Genomic DNA, 25,775 nt, shown 5'->3' with positions numbered 1-25,775 from the left:
ATGCTGAAGTGGCTTTAGCTTCTTAGTGCTGTGCGTTAACCTGCTGCGCCACCAGGGAGGGCCTGTTGTGACTTTTAAAGATCCCAACAGAAAGACCCCACTCACCCACTTCTGTGATAGCTCTGTCGTCATCTGGCCTTTTCCTCATATTTCGATTTGATGGCCCATCCCAGGACATAATCTTTGAAAAACTAATCTTCATTCTGCCTATCAGAACTGATGTTTCTTAGCATCACACTCTGTGTTAGTGTGTAAGGGCACTAGAAAGTATTCCAGCGAGGACATCTTTTTAACTCTCTATTATAGCTCAGCATTTCCTAAATAATTTTGGCACTGGGACGTTTTTCTATATATTTAACATCTGTATCCATAACTTCTGTTCTTTAGCACGTGGTCTGTGTTACATAGCTTTTACTTTGTACTGCTGACGGGAGAACTTACTCCTGCCTCTCTAGGCTTTTTTTTTGGTGGCTGTGTTAATTTGACCTCTCTCTGTCTTAGGTTTTCAGTTGATGAGAAAAATTGCCACCCCACCTGGAGTGGTATAGTAACAGACAGTGAAGAGGTGTGAGCCCCACCCTAAATCATTTACAGTGTTGTAAAACAATGTTGCCTCAATAAAAACTGTACAATTTTTTTATTTATTCATTTTGAGGGGGAAGCAGGGACTAATACTGGTGATATCAAACACTCCTGAGTGGCCCTTTCTGTGGTTCATCAGCTGCTGAGAAGCTAATGCGGAGACTGGGGGAGACTTCCCAGCGCAGTCCTAGTAGCAACTAGTATTTTAAACATAAATTAGGGTAACTAGTAGCGCGCCCCCTCCAAGCTCAGGTATCTCACGTGCACAGAGCTCCAGTCACTCTAGACGCTGAGGTCTTTTCCCACTGACGTTTATCAGAGGCAGCAGGTGGCCCGTTTCTGTCACCTTTTAATGTCGGTTACTGAGACCCACACGTGCACCCTCCTCTTTTCAAATACAGGAAGAGGCTTTGCGACGCCAGAGGGAGCAAGAAATGGCTCTTAGGCGACAGCGAGAAGAGGAGGAAAGACAGCAGCAAGAAGAAGCTCTCCGAAGACTGGAGGAGAGGAGAAGAGAAGAGGAGGAGAGGCGGAAGCAGGAAGAATTGCTGCGCAAGCAGGTGCCGGCATTTGCGCTTCTGTCGCTGCTCTGATGCGAGGGCCAGTGCCTGACAGTACCAGGCTGCTGCAGTAGCCGATTCCAGACACTCTCAGCTTGCTGACAGATACTTAGCGACCTCAGTACTTTTGTAATAACTGCCCCCATGTGATTGGAAATGCTGAGCAAAATATCAGAGAATCAAAGCAGAACCGGAGTGAAACCGCTGTGTCCAGTTGCTCTCTCCAAGCGCGCGGGTCAGGGCTGCCGAGCACATCCGCAGGGTCTGCAGCCTCGCCACAGATAACGCCGCACACCCTGCTCCGCCGTCCTGGCGGCCAGCACCCCTGAAGCACTCCCCTTGAATGCTAAGAACATGAAAGCGCTGGGGGTAGACTTTATTTTTCAAACAATATTAGATTTTTTTTAGAAAAATACGGTTTCCTGTTTTTTACCTTATATTGGGATGGTGCATTTGTCACCATAGATCAGTATTGGTGCATTCTCAAAGTTGGTGGCTGCTCACATCTCCTCAGTAGTCCCCAGTGTTCTTTTACTGTCCCCACAATAGTGTGTTTAGTTATCACATCTCCTTAGCTTCGTGACTGCAGAGATTTATTTTGTAAGGTAACGCTCTTTGGATTGTCTGTAGCTTTCCTCTTAAGTGGACTGGGCTGTAGCTGTTTGGGAAGATTGCAGGGCAAGGTGCTGTCCCGTGCCCCGTCGGCACCATGGCGGCTCCTGGGATAGGCCTTGGTCACCGGCTGCAGCGGCGTGTGTCAGGCTCCCCCCTGCTGTGCCCCGAGGAGGACATGACTTCGTGTAGACTCTGCTTTGTGTAGACTCAAGCACGGACTTCGTGTAGACTCAAGCACGGAGGCAATCCGTGCTTGTTCAGTTAGATGGACCCAAGGGTAGACAGTAACTGCTTTTACCTAAGTTCTCAATTAAAACTCGGAGAAATCCAAACTTGATCAGTGGTGTAAAACCTTTACTATTAGATTGTGTATTGGTTCATTCCGTGGCTTGTTTATTTAGCAGATAGCATATTCAGTTGAAGTGCTAACTACCAGTTACTGTGCTTGTTTCCTGGTGGGGTATAAAATGTTTTAAGAAATATTTCTGTCCTCAAGAAGCCCAACTTCTTTGTGGGTGATGACTATATAAGAAATAAATGCCACAGTTAGGAAACCTTCAGCTCTGCAAGAAAATATTCACCTAAAAGTGGTATGAACAGTAGCTACGTTATTGGCTCCCAAACCGAGGAAGTAAGGCGGTCACGGGGCCTCGGGGCTCAGTGGGCATCAGAAAGGACCCAGGCACTTGCACATTTCTTTCTGCTTTGCTTGTTGTTTCTTGGTGTGTTATCTTTTTTTTTTTTTTTTTTAAGATTTATTTATTTTTGCTTACAGAACTGGGGTACAGGCCAGAGGCGTGGTGGGTGAGAAGATTCACCAGAGACAGAATGGGGAGCAGAACAGGCAGATCTACTAAAATACACTGCTGAGGGGAGCAGTGGGTGGGCCAGGAGAAGTCTTCACACCATATAGGTCAGCTCGTTGGTGGGGGATTGAACTCGTGCTGCAGTGGCTTCGGAGAGCTTCATAATGTGGTGCTTTTAACCTGTTGCACCATGAGGGAGAGCCCTGGTGCGTTATCTTTTAAGTTCATTTTTTTCCACCTCTGGTTGTGCGCTTTGGGTTTCACACACTTGTATGACCTGTGTCCAAAATGAGAGTGGTCATTCTAGCCTATTGTCTGGGAAGAACCTCCTCTCTAGAAGCCTCCCAGAACAATTTTGTGCTCTTGATGCCACATGTATCAAAAAGTAGTAAAAGAAAATGTAATAGGTTTATAGCAGCCACGAAGGCTTAGCATGTTTACAGGGTAAAACTTACAGTCATTTGCTAATCAAAGCCTAATTTTGCCTTTGACCAAAATTGAGTACATGGCTCTCTAGTCACCTGGGAAGATTACAGAGCAGAGTCCAGCACTTGAAACTCCTGATGTGGCAGGAGACTGCGAGGGAGAAGCCTTGTCAGATGGCGGGTGGACAGACGAGAACAGTTGCTGCCTCTGGGCTAGGCTGTGACAAGAAGGGAGGGCAGGCTGTGGTGGACACAATGGGAAAGCAGGGAGACCCTCACAGTGGCTGATGTCTGCCCTGGACTTTGAGGAGGAACAAGACTGTGCGGTGGATAAGGACGCCTTGCAGAGTAGCACACAGACTCTCTGAAGGAAAGTGGTATGGCTTTGCAGGAGGGCAGCAGAAGAAAAATGAGCTCTAGGGTCTGGAGAAAATGAGCAAGGAGGTGAAGGATGGGTTGAGGAGACATTTTCTGAGGGATCTATGGGCTGAGGCCACAGAGGTGAGAAGCAGAATGCAGCTGTAACAGTAGCCGTGGTTCCAGACTGGCCGAGCTTTCCCGGCTGTAGCACACTGTAAGGGTGCTCTTGCACCTTGAAAAGCTGTGTGAGCTCTGGGGTTGGCAGTTTCCAAGAGACATTCCTTAGTTGGGGGCGGGGAGGCTCTTGGGTCAGCATTTACCTCAAATAGGACATTGCTCTTCCATAGAGATTAGCCAGTGAGTGAAAGTTTTACCCGTAAACATGCTAAGCCTCAGTGGCTGCTATAAACCTATTGCATTTTCTTTTACTATGTTTTGATCCATGTGGCATCAAGAGCACAAGATAAGACAGCCCTCCCTTGACGGAATCACAGAGAAAACTTCCCTCCGCCATCACTTGTCAAAAGCGGTGCTTCTGTGTTCTCTGAGTTTTCTTAACTAAAACTTATTCTCTTATTTTTCCTTCTGGGAAGGAAGAGGAGGCTGCAAAATGGGCTCGGGAAGAAGAAGAAGCCCAGAGGCGCTTGGAGGAGAACCGGCTGCGAATGGAGGAGGAGGCGGCCAGACTGCGGCACGAGGAGGAGGAGCGGAAGAGGAAGGAGCTGGAACTCCAGCGGCAGAAGGAGTTAATGCGCCAGCGGCAGCAGCAGCAAGAGGCTCTCCGCAGGCTGCAGCAGCAGCAGCAGCAGCAGCAGTTGGCACAGATGAAGGTAAAGCCCAGAGGCCAGCAAGAGGCGCTGCTTGCTCAGGGGGTGGGGTGGGGTGGTGCCAGCCGCACCAGGAGCCTGCTTGCGTCCTGCCGAGTGCCGCTGAGCTGGCCGAGAGCTGCAGGCCTAGCGGTAAGAGGCCAGAGAGGCGGGAAGCCTCAGCCTTAGTTTAAAATCCGAGACCATGAAGATGCACGTACCCTGAGTTATCTCCATCGCTCTGGCTCTTATGTTTAGGCCTTTGAGCCACATGGACCCAATTACTTTTTTTTTTTTTTAAGATTTATTTATTTATCCATACAGAACTGGGGTACAGGCCAGAGATGCGGAGGGTGAGAGGATTCACCAGGGACAGAGTGGGGAGCAGAACAGGCAGATCGAAGAAGCACACTGCTGAGGGGAGCAGCGGGCGGGTCAGGAGAGGTCTGCCGGGGCAGGCGGGGATCAAACTCATGTGGAAGCGGCTTAAGCTTCTCAGTGCTGTGCTGTAACCTGCTGCGCCACCAGGGAGGGCCCGAATTACCTTTTATAACCCGAGGAAGGTGAGGGGCTGACTTCAGGCTTTTTCGAGTGACAATCCTGTTGTCCTCAGCGTCATTTGTTGGGAGACTGTGTCTTGCTCACTGATTGGGTTAGTACCCTGGTTAAAAATCATCTGACGGTGGGTGTGCGGGCTCATCGGTGGACTCTGAGTTCCTTCCAAGGGGTCCGGGTGTCTGCCACTGTGCTGGTGCCACAGTCTGGATACGGGTGGTAGTGGTTTGCTGCAAGTCTCGCAGTCGGGAATGTGAGCCCTGCAGCCTGTTCTTCCCTGTGCTGTTTTGACTGATTCGGGTCCCTTCCAGTTACATCTGTTGGTTTTAGACTGATTTCCACAAAAAGGCCAGGTGAGTTCTTGTCTGGATTGCATTGACTTGATTTAAGAAGTTTTGCCAAGTCACAATATTGTCTTTTGAGCCATAAACAAAAGATCTTGAATTTCAGTGTTTTATAGTTTTCAGAGTATAACTTTTATACTTCTTGTGTGAAATTTGCTCTTACACTTTTTCTTTTTGATGCTGTTGTAAATGGAATTTTCAACATTTCGTTTCCAGGTTGTTCATTACAAAGTGTATGGTATAGAGGCCATTTTTGTATATTGAGTGTATATCCTGCAGTCTTGCTGAACTGGTCCTTTAGTGTATTCATTAGGATTTTTATGTCAAGATGTCATCATTTGGCAGTTCTGCTTCCCTTCCAAACTTTTTTTTCCTTACCTAATCTCACTGGCTAGAAAGTGACATGCAATACTGAGTAGAAATGACAACTAATAATATCTTTTTCTTGACATTGAGCGTTAAGTATCCTGTCTTTCATCAGTGCAGTGTTAGCTGCAGAGTTTTTATAGATGGCCTTCACCTGGTTTAGGATGTTCCCTGCTCTTCCTTGTTGGTTGAACATTTTTATTGTGAAAAGATATTGCATTTTTGTCAAATGGCTTGTGTCTAATGTGATTATTGTGTATTTTTAAAAAAAGATGTATTTATTTCTGCATACAGAACTGGGGTACAGGCCAGAGGTGCAGGGGCGGTGAGAGGCTTCACCAGAGACAGAGCGGGGAGCAGAACAGGCAGATCCAAGAAGTCCACTGCTGAGGGGAGCTGCTAGCGGGCGGGTCAGGAGAGGTCTGCCGCGCCCTGTGGTCACCTCCGGGGTGGGGATCAAACTCATGCTGAAGTGGCTTCAGCCTCTCAGTGCTGTGTTTACCCACTGCGCCACCAGGTGTATTTTTTTTTCTATTCATACTGTGTATTATGTTAATTGATTTTTAGGTGTCACATAAATGTTGGACCTGGGATAAATATAATTTTTTCATTATATGTCATTGGATTTAGCTTGTTTGTATTTTGGTGGGGAGTTTGTCCCTATTATTGATTAAAGATATTGTTGTGTAACTAGTTTTTTTTCCCTTGTTATGTCTTTAGCTGGTTTTGGTAATCAGTACAATACTGACCTTAAAGGATAAATTGGAAAGTGTTCCCTCCTCTTCTGTCTTTTTGAAAGATTTTGTGAAAAATTGGTATTAATTCTTCTACAAATATTTGGTAGAATTCAGTGGTGAAGCTTCTGATCCTGGGCTTTCTTTTTGGATAGGTTTTTGGTCACTAATTCACTGCCTTTACTTCTCAAAAGTCAATTTAGATTGTTTCTTGAGTTTATTTTGGCAGCTTATATTTTTATAGGAATCTGAGTGAAAGACACTTGTTCATAGCACTCCTCTCTGTTTCTCTAGGGGGTAATGGTATCCCTCTTTTCACCTTTATGTTTGAAAAATAGCTTTATTGGATATAGAATTCTTGGTTGCTACCTTATCCTCCTGTCTTTTTTCTTCTGTTGTTTCCAATGAGAAGTTAACTGTTGGTTTTATTGAGATTCCCTTTAAATAAGTGGCAATTTTGATTTTTCTCTTACTACTTTTAAGATTTTCTCCTTGTTTTTGGTTTTCAGCATTCTGGCCACGCTGTGTACGTTTGTCAGTCACCGTTTGTCATACTCAGCAGTGTGTGGAACTTTCGGGTGTGTAGATAAATGGCATGTAATATTTTTGTAAGCTCTCCTTTGTCTTGATTATTTTTTTCCTGTTCTTCGGATTGTGTGATCTCCGTTAATCACCAGCTTTTTCATTTGACTGTTCAGATACACTTTTGAGCTCCTAGTAATACCTTATTTCCGTTAATATGCTTCTGAGCTCCAAGATTTTGTTTGGGTCCTTTAAAAAATTATTTCTGTCTCTTTACTGATAGTCTTTACTTGATGCAACCATGCCTTCTTGCCTTCTTACGTCCTTACTCTGTTAGTACTCTGTTAGGGCTCTGAACATACGGGGACACGCCTGTTAAATCTGACACGTGGCCATTCTCATAGGCAGGTTCTGTTTCAGCATTTTGTCTCAGGTAGGTCATGTTTCCTTTTTTCTTTACATGTCTCATTGTTGGGTTATCAACTAGACTGTTAAATATTTACCAACTCTGGGTATTGATTCCTCTTCCCGCCCCCACCCGTACTGGCCCCATCATCATCATTTTTGTAGTTGGCTGGATTGTTTTAGTGAAGTCCCAGTCTCTGCTCCCCTACACAACAGCATGATGCCTTCACTGCTGCTCCTTTGGGAGAGCAGACGGCCTTTGCCCACTGGCCCTGGGGTGACAGTGCTTTTGGCAGGACTGGCTGTAATTGTCTTTTTCCACATTCATCTGTTTGACTGCACTAATTGCTAGCAGATTGTTCTTTTTCCTTCCCAAAAGTACCCCAGGGCAGAACTTTTTGTAAAACACTGAACCATTCAAATGCAAGCTCCTTTGGAGAGAGAGTTCCTGAGGTCTGTCTTTGATACTAGTTTTTGACTCCAGAGTACCCCTTCTAACTCTTCCCTGGTATTCTTGAGACATAGTTTCAGCCTGCAGTTTGACCTGTATCTGTTTTGATGCATTTCATGTAACCAGCCTCCTCCCACTCGCCTTGTGCCCAGCCTCCTAAAGTCCGCAGTATTTTTGAAAGTCCCTCTATGCTTGAACTCCTCGATCAACCCTGCATGTGAAACAGTTCCTTTGGAAAGAGACCTGGAACTCCGAACTCCACTCTCCCTTTCTCCCCCACTCACTCCCACCCCAGGTGAAATCTCTGGAATAGCGCTGGAGCTTGGGGCAGTGGTGTAGTGTTTTTCTGAATGATGCTCCTGCTTCAGGAGTTAAGCCCTTGGGGGAGGGACGAAAGTCTCAGGTCTCCTGATTTCCCCTCTTGGGAGGCAGTGGCAGTCAAGGTCCTGGCGTTTGCACTGAGAGCAGAGTGGCTTTTGTCCTCTGAATGATACTAAGAAGGGAGCCCCCACTTCTCAGTTGTTACCTAGAACTTGGAATAGATCACTGGAGCCAGGATGAGGAAGGAGTATGCCCTGCTTTTTCCTAGAGACCAGGTCACTGGTTGGCAGCTGCGGGAGAAGGAACCCTGTATTCTTGTCTCTTCCCCCTCTTGGTTTCTGTCAGGCTGAGTGAGGAGCTTGAGAGGCTCTTGGTATAAGGACCACATTTTCTGGTCCTACCAGGTTTCAGATTTTCTCAAAGAAATGTTTCCTCATCTGCCATATACCCTCAGGGGCTTTGTGTGGTTTAAAAAAACTGTCACCAGTTTTATTGGGGAGTGGTTCTATAGAGTTCCTCACACTGACATACTGGAAATGAGACTCTTAAAAATAATGTTGAAAAGTGAGGTAACAATGTCAGGGCAGAGAAAAGAGTAATCTTTATTCCTACTGATGAAGGAAAGACATTAGGATTTAGGGATCACAGAATGTGCCAGACTCCTCTCTGCTTCTGATAGGGGAGAGGATTGTACTGAAGAGCAGAATTGACAAACTGCAGCTCTCTGAGTGGGCATTGTAGATGTGGGCTGCACTGGAAAATGTCCTGAGGCAGTGTTGACAGAGCAGTGGGATATTATTTCCTTTGTACAAGTGAGACTTATCGAAAATGATAGCTATCTGCAGACACTTGTGTGTCATGTGAAGAAGACCTAGATTTGTTCTGCATTACTCCAGAGAGCAGACCCATGAGTCATGAGTGAAAAAGTACAGTGAAGTGTATTTTGGCTAAGCAGTGAGAAGGGCCTTGAGGCGCCTGACAGGAGAGGCCATTTCAGGAGGCAGTGTCTGCTGCTGGGACTGGCCGAGGCACTGCTGGACACTGGGGGCTGGTGCCCAGAGGGACAGAGGGCCGGGGGCAGAGAGCCTGCTGGGGTCTTTAGGCAGCACCAGGAGTAATGGCTGATTATGTGCATCGGAATTACAGAAACATGCACATTTTCCACTTCACCTTTTACCTCCTTTGACTCACCAGAAGTGGAGGCAGGGTCTGCACATTTTCTCCAGTGATGCTGCAGATTTGAACTCACTGTGCTGCCTTACACGACCTGGATAGTACCTTCCAGGGAGACCCTTTCCTGTGGAGAAAGAGCGCTCAAGTTTGCCTCTTGAGACCCCCATCTTTCTTTCTTAGCTTTCTGCTGCACCTTCTCCCCACCCCAGCAGAGGTACATTTTGAGAGAACTGTCCTTGCCACCGATTATACTGATCAAAAATGTTAAGGATCATATATTCAGTAGCGTTGAGAGTGCTCAGTAGAGGTGCTGGTCTGTTTGGCATTTTGTTTTTGCTCGTGGGTTATTTTTATGAAACATTTTAAACCTAGCTAGATTTGGTGTTTGTTATTTTTATTTGCTTGATTTTCAGAACCATAAGACAGCTCCAAATTATTTTTCTTGGCCCAGAAGACCAAAGAAAGTTCTTAGAATAACCAGGCTTTTGGGAGCATGAAAGTGCTCAGGATCCATTCTACGTTAGTAAGTTCAGGAGAAACGTAGATTTGTTTATTTAATAAAAGCTTAGTGCTCATGACTGGACACTGCAGCCGAGTTACCAGTGACAGTCTCCTTAACCCTTTGTTGGAAAGTAGCATGTTACTTCCTTTATTGCATACTTGGGTTTAACATTTGCGACTCTTGTTTACTCTTCCTTCTTACGTCTTTATTTTCCTATATGCTTCAATGCCGGCTGTGACATACTTGCATTTCCAAAATGGTGATCAAATAAAAGTGTCTTGTGTGTATTTTAAGTTCTTCTAAATAATGTTAGGGTGAGGTAATGACAAAAAAATGTAAAAGCAGCAAACAAACTGGGGGAATAGTATGTACAAGGATTCAAAAAGAGATGTTTGAGTGGTAAGTTGTAAGTGAGGTTGGAGGGAACACGAATGTTCTGGCTGTGTGCAAGGCATCGCGGCCTCTGTTTCCATGTTTCCTCATGAATGCTTCTGTCTTCCCGTTAGCTTCCCTCTTCTTCAACTTGGGGCCAGCAGTCCAATACAACAGCATGTCAGTCCCAGGCAACACTGTCATTGGCTGAAATCCAAAAACTAGAAGAGGAACGAGAACGACAGCTTCGAGAAGAGGTAAATTTTAAAAGTGAAAATGCTCTAATCAGACAGTTTCCTGGAGTAGCCATTGTGCATTTTGGATTAGTGGTTAGTAAAAATAACTACTGTCAGAATTGCTGTTGTGTCTGTGTTAGATGCTCACTGTGAAACTCTTAAGGCTATAGCGTGGTTGCTCTAGCAAAGTGAAGAATCTGTTAGGTACATCACTAAAATGAAGATGATGTTCTGTGACCCTAAACATTGTTAGTGTAGCTCTTGAGAGGATAAATCACAAATAATAAAAGTGCATGAGACTTTCAAAATTGTGGGCGGATGTTGTGCAAATGCCCTTTTGTAAATTTGATTTTTAGATTGTAGAATACATTTTTCTCTAGGGGATATTGAACTTTATGGCTAGCTTAGCAACATGTAAAATAGTGACAAAGAACCTCTGCTTGTAGTCTATATTCTTTAGGTCATCATTTGAATAGAAAAGATAGGAGTCAGAGAGGTGGAAAGGAAGACAGCAGCTCATGACCGCAGGAAATGATTACGTCAAGTAGTTTGTTCAAGCGTGCTATTGCCGCGACGTTCACCCACCCACCCACAGCCATGTGCTTGCCTAGGAGGTGCTTGCTAAGTGTCAGACAGACAAAACGCTCAGCTCTCCTATAACTTACCCTGTGGTTGAAAGGAGATAGATAGCAAAAATCAGTGTATATATGTGGTATATCAGAAGGTGTTAAATGCCAGAGAGAGAAAAGTAACTGGAAAGGAGGTAGGAGTTGGGTGTTTTGGTGGTGGTAGTCTGTGGTCACCTAACTTATGTGAGGCTTTCTGGGAAGGCTTCTCTGAGAAGGAGCGTGAGGTGGCAGTTCTGAAGAAGGAGCCTTTTCTGGATATGATTTGAGCAGAGCAGTTGATTTGTTAAAGAATGCAAGTTTTGGATCTGGGTGGGTGGCTCACCAGTAGGTTAAAAAGGCTCTTCACCTTAAAAATTGCCCTTTTTCCCCCACTCTCTTTAAAAACAAGAGAGACTAAACTTGCTGAAATCAGTTTTCTAAAAGGTTATCAACAAACTGATGCAGAACAATGTATCTTCTGCCTTTGGGGCTAGAAATCATTCCAATAATTTTGATATCTGCTGAATAAGAAAGTATTAATTATGGTCCTTATATGTCCGTTACAAGTTCGTAATCACTTCATTATATTTTTATGTGATTAATTTTCTTTGAACTATTATTCAGGTGTCTTGTACTCTTCAAAGAGGTACCAAAGACCGCTCAGTAGGTATTCCTACACAGGGAGCTGAAGATAATTCGATTTCATTCTCTCACTCTATCCCTCTCAGACTCGCGGAGCGACCTTCCTGGGTCCTCAGCCAGTGCTGGGCTGGACAGGCCACGACACAGCTCCTGGTTCCTTCCCTGTCGTTGTCTCATCCGGGCCACCCTTCCAGACTGAGTTTGGGTTCTCATATTTTCTCTCCTATTTCCTCTTTCCATCTTTTCATTCCTTTTTGACGTGGGTTATTTCCTCCATCTTATTAGAAGCCTTATGTATACCATCTCCAGTTTCTCTGAGTCCTTATTTTGTTCTCAGTGTCTCCTCATATAGCCTCTTATTCTTTCATCAAAGCTGCAGCCAACCCTAACTACTACTTACTAATGACTTTTTAAAAAATCTAGCTCCTGTTCTCCCTGTCTTGTTTGTTTCTACTGCATTTTGTTTGATTTGGTCTCTGGCTTTCATCTTAGAAGCTTATTACGCCCAGTATTTATTGCTTCTGGACTGTTCATTCATATTTAGTAGTAAGGCACTGAAAAGCATCTGGTGGACTGGACACAGCAGTCCCTGGCGGGGAGCCCCCATATCGGTGTATCTGCCTTCTCCTCGTAGAGTAGACGACCGGTCTGACTCAGCTCCGTTAAGGAAGAAAGCTTTAATTTTCTGCCGGGGAGAGAGAGAGCCACTGAGCTGCATGGGCGAGGGAGGCAGTCTGGGGTCTTGCTCTGATTTTTCTGGAATTTCAGCTACTTGTCTTCTGACTGAGGTCCCCACACCATTAATACCTGAACTTTCTGTATGAATTTACCAGTTTCTGAGCTTTCTTTACTTAGGCTTCCACTTACTGGGTCTATTACATTTGACTATTAGTATTGTTTTTTTCCAACTGTTAAAATCTGTTTTCTTTGTTCTTACTGGGTTTATGCTTGTATGTGTACACACACACACACACACACACACACACACGTGCGCGTGTAATATGTAAAATTACGTGCACACATGTATGTATGTGTTCTGTCATCTTGGTAGGGCTTTAGGAAGTAACACTGTACACATGTACACCATCTCTGTGTTTACGCAAGAGCCTTGCTTAATTTTAAAGATTAATTCTGCATTTTTAAATTCTTTTCTTAATCTTGTGGCAGTTTACATCTTTATTGGCAGCCAAGAAGTTAACTCTGTCGGGTATTAATTTTAGAGAAATGTGCTGTGTGTTTGTTTTCTGTTTAGCACACTGGATATTGCTAACGTCTTAAAAACCGGAGTTCTGACTTAGCTTCTGTTTCTGTGCAACAGCAAAGGCGCCAGCAGAGGGAACTGATGAAAGCTCTCCAGCAGCAGCAGCAGCAGCAGCAGCAGAAGCTCTCGGGTTGGGGCAATGTCAGCAAACCCGCAGGTACTACAAAGTCTCTTCTGGAGATACAACAGGAAGAAGCCAGGCAGATGCAGAAGCAGCAGCAGCAGCAACACCAGCAGCAGCACCAGCAGCCGAGCCGAGCCCGGAGTAACGCGGTGGGCGTCCCCCTGAGCCTCCCTGTCCGCTGCTCTCCACAGCCCTCTTCGCCGACTTGGCGGGCTCTCCTCATCCTTGTGCTGTTAACCCTGATCACTTGTTTCTTTTTCTTTAACAGCATTCCAACCTGCATACCAGCATTGGGAATTCTGTTTGGGGCTCTATAAATACTGGTCCCCCCAACCAGTGGGCATCTGACCTAGTCAGTAGCATCTGGAGTAATGCCGACACTAAAAATTCCAACATGGGATTCTGGGATGACGCAGCCAAAGAGGTGGGACCTAGGAATTCAACAAATAAAAATAAGAACAACGCCAGTCTCAGGTAGGGTTCAAAGATGATCAACTTTATGCTCCTTGGTGGGTTGGGGAGAGGGGCATTTGGAAAAGATGTTTGATGCTTGTTTATTTTGATCTGTGTGTAAACACGCGAAGTCACAGACTGACGATTGCCTTCTTCCCTGCGGAAGCACATCTGTATCATTAGAAGGGGTGTCTCCTGCTCGGCACCTCTCCTTACCTGTCACATAGTGACCGCTTAGTAACTGTTAGGGAAACGATGTGTCTGTTGTTGAGCATTCCTCTAAAGTAGTCCTTAGATCTTAACTTAGTGCTTGTTCCTGAGTTTATAGGTTACTTTATACTGTAATGAGTATTATAAACACCTCTGTAATGACCTGCAGCCTGTTTATTTGTATGATAAATTGCATTTCACCTTCATCTTTCTTTGCTCAGCCAGTATACAGTGTTGTTAAGTGAGCATGGGTTTTAGTGTTGAATATTCTGAACACAATTCCCAGCACTACCACTCATTAGCTGTGTGACCTTGGGCAAGAGGGAACCTCTTTGAGCCTCAGTTCCCTCATCTGTAAAATGAAGATGACAGCAGCTTCATGGGTGTGGTTGTGAGAGTAAATAATCCGTGGAAGTAGCTAGTAAAGTGCCTGGCACATAGTAATTCCCTTAATACATGGTAGTGTTGTCAGGTTGTTTTCTTCTTGATTGAGGGCCAAGCAGATTCCGAGCAGGATGCTGAGTGCCCATGAGCTGTGGAGCGCCTTGCCTGGCATTGCGCCCAGGCCTTGTGCCCAAGAGCTCTCTTTGTGGTGACCCAAAGAGATATGAGCACCATTTTGCAGATGAGGAAACTGAGGCTTAGCAAAATTTAAAGACTTACTGAAGGACACATAGAAAAAATTTAACCATTTCTCTGAAAAGAAGTCTTGAATTCAGAACTGGAATGGCGTAGCTGAGGTTAGATTTTAAGGGGCTATTGAATAATCTCTCAAATCCAAATATTTGAAATTTTTTTTCTTTTTTGGAGCCAAGCATTGGATTACTGGACAACCATCCAGTGATGCCAAGACATTATCTCTTTATGGTGTTTTAGTATAATCATATAGTAACAGTTTCTGGGAATATAATATCGCCCTATTGTTTTGCTTTAGTAAATCTGTAGGTGTGTCTAACCGGCAGAATAAGAAAGTAGAAGAAGAAGAAAAGTTGCTGAAGCTCTTTCAGGGAGTAAATAAAGCCCAAGATGGATTTACCCAATGGTGTGAACAGATGCTTCATGCCCTTAATACGGCAAATAACTTGGATGGTAAGAATTGGGGAGGGCTCCCAGCATGTGGGATGGCAGAGCAGGACCGTCCGCAAAGAGGCTGGCAAATTGGAATTATGGGGCAGACCTTAGGAGGTGAAATCTGACGGAGGCCCAGTCCCGCAGCAGCTGGTCAAGAGCTTGACTCCTTAGGATCGTGGTGTTGCTTGTGACAAGGTCCGGTAATGCTGTGCCACAACAGGCCATCAGTCGTTGCTAAAGTAAATGCTGTTGCAGGCGGCTTCATGATGCACAGGACAGAGGAGGTCATAGTCCCATACTGCTCACTCGGGGGGACAGTGCTAGCTGGACCAAGTCTAAAGGAAGGTGGCAGTTATCGTGGTGGGTCCAGAGGTCAGCTTGGGCTAGAGAAGCCTGAGGTGATGTGAGATATTTCCCTTCCTGCCTTTGGGGCGGGACGGAAACCATGTGACAGCATAAAATCAGGGCAAACCGACCACTGTGGAAGGGGACGTTTTCAGTGCCATGCGACAGCAGCTGTTAGCTGGTCACAAAGGGAGTTAGCTGCCTTAGTGAGGGAGTGAGCCTACCCCACCCCCAAATATTTGAATAGAGGCTGGTCAGGTTGGTGTGGGAGGGATCTCCTAATTGAGCTGAACTGGCCCCCATCTAATGTCACATTTCAAACTGGCAATCTTTGAAAACCAGAGCAGTGGGTGAATTGAAGGATTCCTTTGCAGCATTATAGCAATGTCTGCTGAAAGAGCCAGAGAAAACACTAGCAAACAACAGTAGTGACTACCATCCATTAAGCACATGCCATGTGCTAGGCACTTCTAGGGATGAATGTGCTGTCCCAGTTCCTTTTACTTTCTCAACAGTAAAGCAATCATACACCTTTGCTGTGTATGTGATGTCACCCCATTTTATAAATCAGGGAATGGAGGCTCAGAATGGTCAAGGAACTCAGCAAGGTCACACAGCCAGCAGATTTCAGAGTCAGGCTTTAAACCCATGTCTGTCTAACGCTGACACTTTTGCTCTTCTCAGACACCACACTGCGTGTGCGCTTCATTTGATTTCTAAACACATGGTATTTCAGTGAAGTGTATCCTAACACTTAATAAGTGCTGGTTCAATTTAGGAAAAGAAAGAATGAATCCCTTAATTATTTCTGTCTTGGGCAAGCAATTTTTTCCCAATTAACATTTAGTTTCTACCAGCATAATGCTTAGTGAGAATAAATGCGTGTGATCTGCCTGTGTTGGGCCCTAGGTGCTCTCAGCTTTGAGCATTGCAGTCACAGTGGGATTTTTCATCTCTACAGAGTAGTTAAAGAATTTGTAGCACACTAGCTGTGTGCCTTTCCAGTTTCCATCACTAATATCTGTGTTAGGTGTGGCCGTATATTAAAAACTGGAACTGAGTGTCTTTGTATGTGATTTCGTTGTTACTTTAATGTCTTCTCTTCTCATCTTGCAGTTCCCACATTTGTTTCTTTCCTGAAAGAAGTAGAATCTCCTTATGAGGTCCATGATTATATTAGGGCCTATTTAGGGGATACCTCTGAGGCCAAGGAGTTTGCCAAGCAGTTCCTTGAGCGCCGTGCCAAACAGAAAGCCAACCAGAGGCAGCAGCAGCAGCAGCAGCAGCAGCAACAACAACAACAGCAGCAGCAGCAGCAACAGCAGCAGCAGCAGCAGCAGCAGCAGGTAGGAGGCAGCAGAGAGAGTGCAGCGCCCTGAGCTTGAATACCTGAGGGTTGGGCAGCCAGGATACCTGCAGGTTAAGGCAGAGGTTTCGTTTTCGTCCACTGGAGGACCAGAGCTGTTTAATAATGTGGTAGATCTGATATCTTCTTTTTTTTTTTGAAAGATTTATTTATCCATACAGAACTGAGGTACAGGCCAGAGATGTGGAGGGTGAGAGGCTTCACCAGGGGCAGAGTGGGGAGCAGAACAGGCAGATGGATAAAGTCCACTGCCGAGGGGAGCAGCGGGCGGGTCAGGAGAAGTCTGCCGCGCCATGTGGATCTCCTCCAGGGCAGGCGGGGATTGAACTCATGCGAAGTGGCCTTAGCTTCTCAGTGCTGTGCTTTAACCCGCTGCGCCACCAGGGAGGGCCCAGATCTGATATTTTCATATTACATGCCCAGAGGCCTTGGTGAACTTTCCAAGTAGCAAATACAGCTGCTCATTCTCTGTGGGCACACTAGCCCTGTCTGTCTTGGCTCATATATTGCCTCAGTCAAATTATAAGTGCCAACTTGCTCCCAACCCATAAATTTGACTTTGAATAGCTGGAAGCAATGAAGTCTCCAGTGCTCAGTAACCGCTGCACCCTGCACCCTGCTGGAAACACCGCTGCACACCAGGCATTCCATCCACTGCTAACGGGAAGGCCCAAGGCGCCATCAGTTCTGGACATTTTGATGGGTGTGGTCTGTAGTCGCCACTAGAAAATGCTGAATCAGCAAACACTGAGCCATTGCTCTTTAGGAAAATAAAGGGTTAGGGTCCTATGTACCCCTGTCTCACAATATTTTTTAGTCAGTTAACACGTAATCTCATTCCGTGTGTGTGTGTGTGTGTGTGTGTGTGTTTATAAAGATGCGTTTCTTTGGTATATTGAACTCATGGGCAGCAGTGTCTTCTCCATAACATAGGTCACAGCCATCTGTGCTTAGGAACATAGACCCCTTAATTCTTGGGCCAGTTTAAAACAATGAAATTATCCCCCAAAGCACAAAAATGTGGAAAACATCACAGTAAGTCAACCCCCAAAATGGATTTCTGCATCATGAAGGGTGAGGCTGTTCTCCCTCAGCTAGGCCAGTTCAGCCTTCTTCCCTCTCACCACGTGAATGTGCAGTAAGCAGAGCCCCGAAACATGGGGTATGGGAGTAGCAAGGCTCGATTGTGCAAGTTTTCGGAAACACGGCGCTACTCATTGAGAAGCTTCAGAACATTCCTGTTCTTTAATCCCATGATTTGTGTACCAGAGAGAGAGAGTGTGTGTCTGTCACAGGCAACGTTTCTGGGGTAGATTAGCTGGGGGAGGGGTACAAGGTGGCACTTAAAGACCATTTGCTGGGGGGTGAGGGTCGACTGAGGAGTATGAAAGACAAAAACATGGAGATTCTTTTGAAAATGTTTTTTCCCTAAAATCCTAAAAAATATTTTAGGAAAAATATTCTAAGGATTCACAGCAGCAGACGGCATGGAGCAATGCACAAGCCATGTCATGTTTGTGAAGTGGCCATCTCTGGGCCGCAGTGGAAGGGTGGAGGGTGGGGTGTGCGTGTGCTGGAGGGTGACTTCACTTGTCCTTGCACTGTGCCGCCTGCACTCCACCACACCCATACCAGGCCTGCACTGGCTCATGGCAGTAGTGTGGGTGTCGGTAGGCTTGCCGCTTAATCATTCAGGAGGTTACGGCTAATATTGTGCCGCCAGACCCCTTCTGAGATTGCTGCCAGGGATAAAGAACTTTCATTCCTTGTATTCGATGACGTGCTGCTAGGCACTGTGCATCCTGCCGCCCGGCCTCAGGGCCCAGGACTCGTGTGCTCTGGGTAGGCGAGCGTTATGAGCTGTCGGCACACAGAGTGATGTGTGATTATTTGCTGTACGGGAAGTCCCCGCCTAACGTCTTTGATGGGTTCTTAGAAACTGTCAGTGAAGTAGGATATAATGGAGCCAGGTTTACCAAAGGCTACTTGATAAAAACAAGAGTTACATGTTCCTACAGCATACATGGGTCCAAAAAAACATCCTCAGACTCCTCAGTTAAGCCTTCCAACATTCGTCCATTCGCTTTCCAGCCCCCTTTCACCTCAGCAGGAGCCAGCCCTGAGCAGTCCCCTGCCGTCCCAGGGCGCGAGGGTGTGCAGTCTCTCTTGCACTCACACTCATTCAGACTGGGACAGAATCTCGTGCACATCTCTCACACAGTGTGGAGAGCTGCGTCAGCTCCACGCGGACAGACGCTCCTGCCGGAAATCTTTTTCTTTTCTTCTCATCAACCTTATAATGAGATGATGTTGAACCAAGCAGTGTGAACGAAGAGTTGCAGTGTATTTGCACTCCTGGGCTGGCAGACGTGTTTGTGCCAGAGTGTGCTGCGCTGCACGTGGGCAGCCCTTGGAGGCACAGAGCTGAGATGGGCATCTAAGCAGATGATGTGTGTGGGAGGGGTTCGGTGGCTGTCGTAGTTTCACTATTACCAGGATCCTGACGGGCTTTCTGTGTTAAACACATCAACAAGGTAAGGGCACATGAACCGTCTGTCTAGGCTGGGCTGGGCCTTCTGCGTGTGACCTCAATTGCGCCATCTTGTTTCACAGGACTCTGTGTGGGGGATGAACCACAGTGCACTCCATTCAGTATTTCAGACCAATCAAAGCAACAACCAACAATCCAACTTTGAGGCTGTGCAAAGTGGCAAGAAGAAGAAAAAGCAGAAGATGGTCCGAGCAGACCCCAGCTTGCTAGGTGGGTACAGGCCTCCACTTGAGGGGAGGGGAGGGCAGGTACAGCAGTTGTTGTGCGTAAGCCCGTCATGGGAGGTTTATCCTAGAGGGGAATATTCCTTATACGGCCATAGTCTCTTTATCCTGTTCAGAATAAGTCATCAGCACAAGAGCTGGGCTCTGTGTGCTATGAGGAATAAGAAAAGTAACAGCAACTTCTGGTGGTGTTTCAAACGTTAAGGCCGTGTCTCACACTGAATATGAGCTTCCCTAGAAACCCTTTCAGTTTTGTTGACAGAAAATGCTAAGGGAGAATAGTAAAAGTTGCGTAAAATACTACATGCTGGTTATATGTGGAAGCAGACTATAAATCCAGTCAGGCATTGAAAGAAAAGAACGAATACTTGCTACTTTCCTTTGTGTGTGTCATGTGACCCTTAGGATCACTCTGCATTGGTTGCTCCAGTTTCACTAGGGAGCGAGCCCAGGCTCGCGGCCTAGAACATTTCCCGAGTCACATGGCTGCCCAGTGGGCGCTGCTTTTCCGGCAGGCCAGTTTTCTTTCCATCTGCATGGTAGCAGCTCTTTTTGTTCAGCATTGAGAACCATTGTGTTCATGATGAGCAGCTTCATTGGAAGAGGGGTACAGCTGAACTGGCGTTCTGAAAGACTGGCTAGAAGGAGAGGGACTGGTGCTTCTAGATCGGAGAGATGTTTGTAAGCCACTCAGTTGCATGTACTCCTTAGAGTGGCCTGACAGCCTCACAGACAGTGATGGGATTAAAACAACTTTTGTGTGTGGGTGTCACATGGGCCGTTGTAAAACCCGCTGTCGGAATAGAATGATCACGTTGGCCCAGCCGGGAGCCAGGCCACTCGGGCACGGCGTGGACCTGGGAAAGAGACGGTGGCCGGGGGTAGTTTCAGTGGCAGAGGTGAGGCGGAGTTCCATGAGCTGCAGCATTAGGGCGGCGCTGGCGCAGGGAGCCGAGTCAGTGCCGGTGTGGGGGGGACGCTCAGTGGGAGCCGATGGTCCGGGGCTGGGCTGGAGCCCGATGCTGCGCCTGGTGGCTCTGTGCTCGCGGCAGAGGCCTCCTGTCCAGGGCAGCACAAAGTGCCGCTAACAGAACCCTCCCATGGGGGGTGGCGCGTGGCGCCCACGCACCCGCGCACCCGCTCCGGGGCCAGAGAGCGGTGAACCGTCCGCTCTGCCTCTCGGAATTTATGTCACGGACGGATGGAACAGTCAAAAATGTATCTACTTTGGGCAGAAAATAGGTGAATATAGATTTTAAAATGTCCCTTAAATTCTAGTTGTAGGCAGGTGGTCGGGGAAGATGAGGCCTCTGACGTGAGGTAACGTGCTCTGTATTCGGTATTTGATCTGACCCCATCTCCTGTTAACAGAGCTGGAAAGGAAGGGACCTAAAGTCTCCTTTCAGGGCAACAAGAGGCAGGTTATTCTAGGAAGGGGTTTAGGGAAGGCATCTTGAAGGGGAAGGAAAAAAAATAAATAAATAAAAGGTAAGTAAAAAACAGCTATAGACCAGAGACATTTTACGGGGGCCAAGTGGGGAATGGGATCAAAAAACTGGGGGTGGAGGGGGGAAGTGCACTGGACTGTGGTGATGGCACAGGGTGACTTGGTGATGGAAAAATGCACAAAATGATGGAAAAATAAGCTATTATATTGTTAAAAAAAAAAAAAGGTACGTAAATCTGCTCAAGAAGATATTGAAGAAACTCACCCGCGTCGGCTCTTGGACAGCTTAGTGGCAGTTACTTGTCAGGGGAACCTTCCTCTGACAGCTGCTGTGTCTGCATCTTACCTACCATTTTCTATTTTCCAGTTTTGCTCTGTGTGCCTTTTTGATTTGCAGATTGAAAAAAATTTTAAATACCCATCAGTTAGGGGTTTGCGTACAGAGTGGGAAAACAGTTTCTAGTTTGGCCCAAAGGCAACTTTTGACAAGCAGCCCTTGACCAGAAGGACTTTGCTCCTGCACAGACGCGCCGAGGGAGCCCGGCTGCTGCCGTCTCCTCTCGCCCGTCGCTGGGCACTGGCGTGGCTGCAGCCTCACACTTGCCACGGTGACCCAGCCTGCGAGGGTGGGCTGTGTGCTCCGGCCCAGCCGTCTCCCCGGGCTCGCTGGGCCTGCCGGACACGGTCATTTGTTTGAACCAAACGTGCTGCCTCTGTGAGGCTTTACTGTCCTTCGGAAAGCCCGGTGCTTTTACTTAAGCACACCCCTCCACCTTGAGCTGTTAAGGACAGTTAAGGGAGACTGTGTCTGCTAAAGCTTAGCTCAGGAGTCAACATTATGAGTAATTTTTTGCCCCAGGTTTTTTATTCCTGTCTTTGCCTGATTGAAATTAATGTGGTTTGTTTTTATTAATTTCTACTTCTATTAAACGCAGCTCGCTGTTTTTGTCACATTTAGTCTGTTGTTATTTGTGAAGTGAAAATAAAACCTGCCTCAGGATAGAGTAATAGCTCTTTTCATAGACTTTTTGGGGCTTTAGGTTTTTATATTTACATAATTAAGCCGTTATTTTAAAATGAACACTAAGCCTTTCATTATTTTCAGGGAAAGACGTTGTGGATTTTGGGAGCGCTGTAGGTGGGTAGAGAGAGCTCAGGCGGGACTGCGGCGCCCTCGCCTCTCCCAGGGCTGGGCTTCGGAAGCGGCTTGTACCACAGTCCCTAGCAAGGAGGCATGTTCCTTGTCAGGTCCTGCTGCTTTTGAGTCAAGAGTATAATTAACTTGTTTTTATTAATGTGAAGCATTTTTGCTTATTAGTAGTAGTACTTTAAAATGTGTCTTTGAAACCTTGAAAATTAAAGAACAAAATGGAGGGATGAAAACTCACTATCAATGCCCCTTTTAGACTGGGAAACATTGCCTGTTTACTTTTGAATGTTCAAATAGCAGCTAAAACAGTCCGAGATTTTATTTAGGGTGGATGAACTGAAAGCTTTTGGGGAGTTCCTCCCAGAAAGAGGCAGGCACTATTAATGATTTCCTTCTTTTAATCAGTCTCTGACTATGGCCTTTATTGAGAAGCTCCACACATGTGGCTAACGGCAGGTAGTTGTGAGTGCTGCGTGCTGCTGACAGTGCAGAAGTTAGTGCTGCTGTTGCTAAAACAGAACCCACTCGGTTCACCTTCGCTGCCGGTGGCGCTCAGTCTCCTCAGCAGACTGCATTCAAGAAGAGACTTTCATCTTTTTGTGCTGTACTGCTGTGTGGCAGACAGGTGATCAACGCCTGTGGTCCTCAGACCTGCTCCAGACAGCAAAAGCTCTGGCCAGAACTCTCATATGGCGTCTGACGCAAGCAGGGACGCATTCCCAGGAGCAAGTGGGGCTGCCTGAGCGTACCCCGCCGCCGACTCGCTGTGACTCGCCACAGCGCGGAGTTTCTGCTCTCCCCCACCTGCCTTTCTTTTAAGGTGCCCCTTCTGAAGCACTCCCCTGGCCCCCACCATTCTGGCCTGAACACACACTTAGACCTAAGTTCCTCTCAGGATTCTATAAGGTGATAGTTTTCGGTCCTTTTTAAGCCGTTGATGGAAGGTTTTTTTCCCTCCCACCTCCGACTTAATTTACACCAGAACTCTTAAGAACCAAAACAAATTCAGAAAGGAAGGGCAGGAAGATCACCGCTCTGGCCTTCACCCTTCTCTCTTGTCCCTCCCTTTAGTGTCCCTGTGACCTGCCCTGAGGCCAGAGACGGGGTAGAGCCCCCACCTGGGGTTGGAGCTGCGTGGCGTCTGGGTGCCGTGACTCATTGCCAATCTTTTCCTGCAGGGTTTTCAGTCAACGCCTCATCAGAGCGGCTCAATATGGGTGAGATCGAGACTTTGGATGACTACTGAGCCCCCGCCAGTGGACTGGCCCGCCCGCTCCTCTGCTGACCGCGGACTCTCCACCTTTGGGCGCAACACCTCCTCACATTTCCTCTCTTATCTCCGCAGCAAATCACAGAACCATCATCTCAGGCTTTTCCTTCTAGCCCTTGTGTCCAGGGTCCTTGAGGCCATTTTGCTGGTGGGCACCTCAGACGGTAGACGAGTGGGCCAGACTCTCCTCTCGGGGGTGGCAGTTGGGCTCACCCCCCAACAAGCTGACTTTGGGCAGCACGTGTTCACTGTGCCCTGATTTCATCTGCTGTCTCCCAGAAAGTGTGTTGGGCTCTGCCAATAGCAATTTACTTCCTCTTGTCACTTTTTTCTTTCTTTTTAAAAATATTCTTCTCCCCCCTCCCACCCCCCACGTACCCCTTTAAGGGCCAGGGGTCTAACTGGTGCAATCATGAAGAGAGTTAATGGTAATAGACATCGGCCAGCAGCAGAACGCCCAGAGACCGTGGCCAGAGTGGCCAGCGGAGGCAGGCAGAGCCCTCCCTCTAGGCACGAGCCGCTGCTGACTTTGGGGTTGCGTCCGCAGCCCTTAGGGGTGGGTGAGATCGGTTTGGTTGATGTGCACGACCTGGCCTGTTCTTTCTGAGCGTCCTTTCAGAGAAAGGATCCATGTGAGCTGATGTCTCCCTGGTGTTCTCCAGCCCGATGGACAAAGGAAACCCTGTGGCCTGGGAGAGGGACTTATTCTCGATTTTTCTTTCTTACAAAACTGATTTTTCCCATAAATATTTTTACTTCAGAGGACTAGGACCAGTTTGTTTTGGGCCTTTCTGCTGAAAATCTGTCTCGTTTAAGAGGCAACTAGGATCTTTACCATATGTATGAATTTGTATAATTTCATTTGGATAGGGATAAACTTTTGCTTCTGATAAAAGCCCGGAAATTCATCTGGTTCCTCAGAGCATTGTGTGTGTGTCTTGCTGTGGCCCCAAGAAGGTTTTGTCAAAGATTCCAGGATGGCAGTTTGCTTGCCTTCTCTGAAAAGAGAACCTCTAAAACCTCACCATCTCTAAGACCACCTTCATCCATGGAAACCACTAGACAGGCGAATGCAGTGGGTGGTGGGCTGGGAAGCGTGGGAGCGGGAAGCCTGCTCTGGCTTCAGGCCGGGGCCTTCGCGCCCCCTCCCCCCCCATCAGAGAGCCGTGTTCAGCCCTACTTACAGACAGTTGCTTTCTTCCTACCTTCACCTGCCCCGCGGCCATCGCCTGGGATGCCAGTCACTTTGGTCTGGAGCCATGGGCCAGCATCCCCATGAGAAGCACTGGGGTTCGGGGGGCTCCTGGGCAGCGCACCCTCCTCGTTGCCGGGAGAAGGCTGGCGTGGCTCTGAGCAGTTTGGGTTTGGGTGGTTATTTTTGGTTTCTGTTTTTACTCTCTCGGGTCAGCGTTCTCCCTGTCCCTTCGTGCCCCTGGACATGTACAATAACTATACAGAGACTGCTACAAACGTGTATATAGTTTTTGGATCAAATAGCATGAGGAGGTGGGAACCATTAAAAATTGGACTCCTGCTCTCCTTTGCTTTGTAAATTCAAAAGTGGGGGGTGGGGAAGAGGGATAGTTAAAATGTTTACAAAACTTTAATCTCCCTTGGAACTTTTGCCAGTGTGGAGGAAAATAAAAAGAACTTAAATAAACCTGGTGGTGGTCTGTCTGAGCGCGCCTCGGTCCTCGCCGCTGCGTTCTCTGCTCCGTGGACACGCCCAGACGTGTGAGCGCCACGTGGCGGGGCCTTCCCGGCCCACTGGGGGACACTGGCGGCTGTATCTGAGCACAGAGGTCAAGGCAGATGTGCTCAGTGTGACCAGCTGTCTCTCCTCGGCCTGTTCCTTCTGCTGACCTGTGGCCCGGCACTGCCCCCACCTCAGACGTGACCCGGGTTCTGCCTCCGCAGCCGCCTGGGCCTCCCAGCCAGCCCGCCGCTCGCTCCTTGCGGGGGTGCACACGGGGTGACTGACGCGGCTTCGAGGGGGCTTGGGCCGGCCAGAGAAGGCAGAGCCTCTTCAGCCGCGGGCACTCCGGTTCACCGAAGCAGAGGCTGGCTTCTGCCTGGGGAGCTGCTGGGCAGGCCTGGCTCCATCCATGGGCTCGCTCACCTCCTCTGCCCACCCCCACTCCCAGCCACCATGTTCTCCATCGCATTCTGTAAACTTCCTTCCAGCTTTTCTCAGTGCTGCCTCACCGGTGAAGTGTTTGCTTTGTCCATGGTTTGTTCACGGTTGTTTGAACTCAGACTGAAACAAGCCTCCACCAGATGGTGATGATGGAGACTTGCCCCAGACTGTGGGTGCTGGTGTTCCTGTGGCTGAGGCTGCGCGAGGTAAGGATCGTCCTCAGCACCCACACCCGCTTCACGTGACGCTGAGTCAGGCACTGGGAAGGCCCGGCCGGGTGGGGCTTCACCTGTCGGTGGGGCTGCGATCTTGGGGCGGCCGGGTTGGCTGGCCACGTGGCGCTCCCGCATGGTTGACTTCCTTGGGAGCTCAGCTGGGCCGAAGGCTGGTGGATTCCCCAGATGGTAGCTGCAGAGTGGTGGGCTGCTTCTGTGGAGTTGGCCCCCCCCCACCCCCAAAACAGGCAAAGGCTGAATCCCCTCTTCTGACCTAAGCGAAGAAATCACTTCGCATCTTTTTGGTGACTGTTGTAAGCTGCGCAGACCCAGACAGGCTCGTGGAGTTGGGGACACGGCCTCTGCCTTTCCCCTTCCTGCTTGGGAGGAGAGCCGCGCCCACTGCAGTGGGCATGTGGGGGGGAGAGAAGCTTCAGTGAGGCGGATAAGGCTACTTCGGACATTACGTTAAATATTCTTTGAGGGCAACTATTTTGTGAAAATTACATAGGCAGCCCACATTTGATTTCACCGGTAAATTATTGGAAACCACAATTTTAAAAAAA

General features: G+C 47.5%; 1 protein-coding gene across 6 annotated transcripts in view; it reads left to right on the top strand.

Moving 5' to 3' along the window:
- Positions 1–24,510, top strand: part of GIGYF2 (GRB10 interacting GYF protein 2) — a 121,516-nt gene extending 97,006 nt beyond the window's left edge. For 5 of the 6 annotated variants that reach the window (XM_012727063.1, XM_012727073.1, XM_012727070.1 and 2 more), the window contains 9 exons: positions 984–1,142; positions 3,942–4,178; positions 10,034–10,156; positions 12,704–12,919; positions 13,039–13,244; positions 14,368–14,522; positions 15,966–16,195; positions 18,829–18,976; positions 22,766–24,510. In XM_012727063.1, the coding sequence (XP_012582517.1) occupies positions 984–1,142; positions 3,942–4,178; positions 10,034–10,156; positions 12,704–12,919; positions 13,039–13,244; positions 14,368–14,522; positions 15,966–16,195; positions 18,829–18,976; positions 22,766–22,833 (1,542 nt within the window). In that variant the 3' untranslated portion in view covers positions 22,834–24,510. The remainder of the gene's footprint in view (positions 1–983; positions 1,143–3,941; positions 4,179–10,033; positions 10,157–12,703; positions 12,920–13,038; positions 13,245–14,367; positions 14,523–15,965; positions 16,196–18,828; positions 18,977–22,765) is intronic. The other variant, XM_004674192.2, reaches the window with a different exon arrangement.
- The last annotated feature ends 1,265 nt before the right edge of the window (positions 24,511–25,775 follow it).

Source organism: Condylura cristata, unplaced genomic scaffold (genome assembly GCF_000260355.1).
Source record: "Condylura cristata isolate star-nosed mole 26May11 unplaced genomic scaffold, ConCri1.0 scaffold00002, whole genome shotgun sequence".
NCBI classification, from domain to species: Eukaryota; Metazoa; Chordata; class Mammalia; order Eulipotyphla; family Talpidae; genus Condylura; species Condylura cristata.
This window is presented reverse-complemented; position numbering and strand designations above follow the sequence as displayed.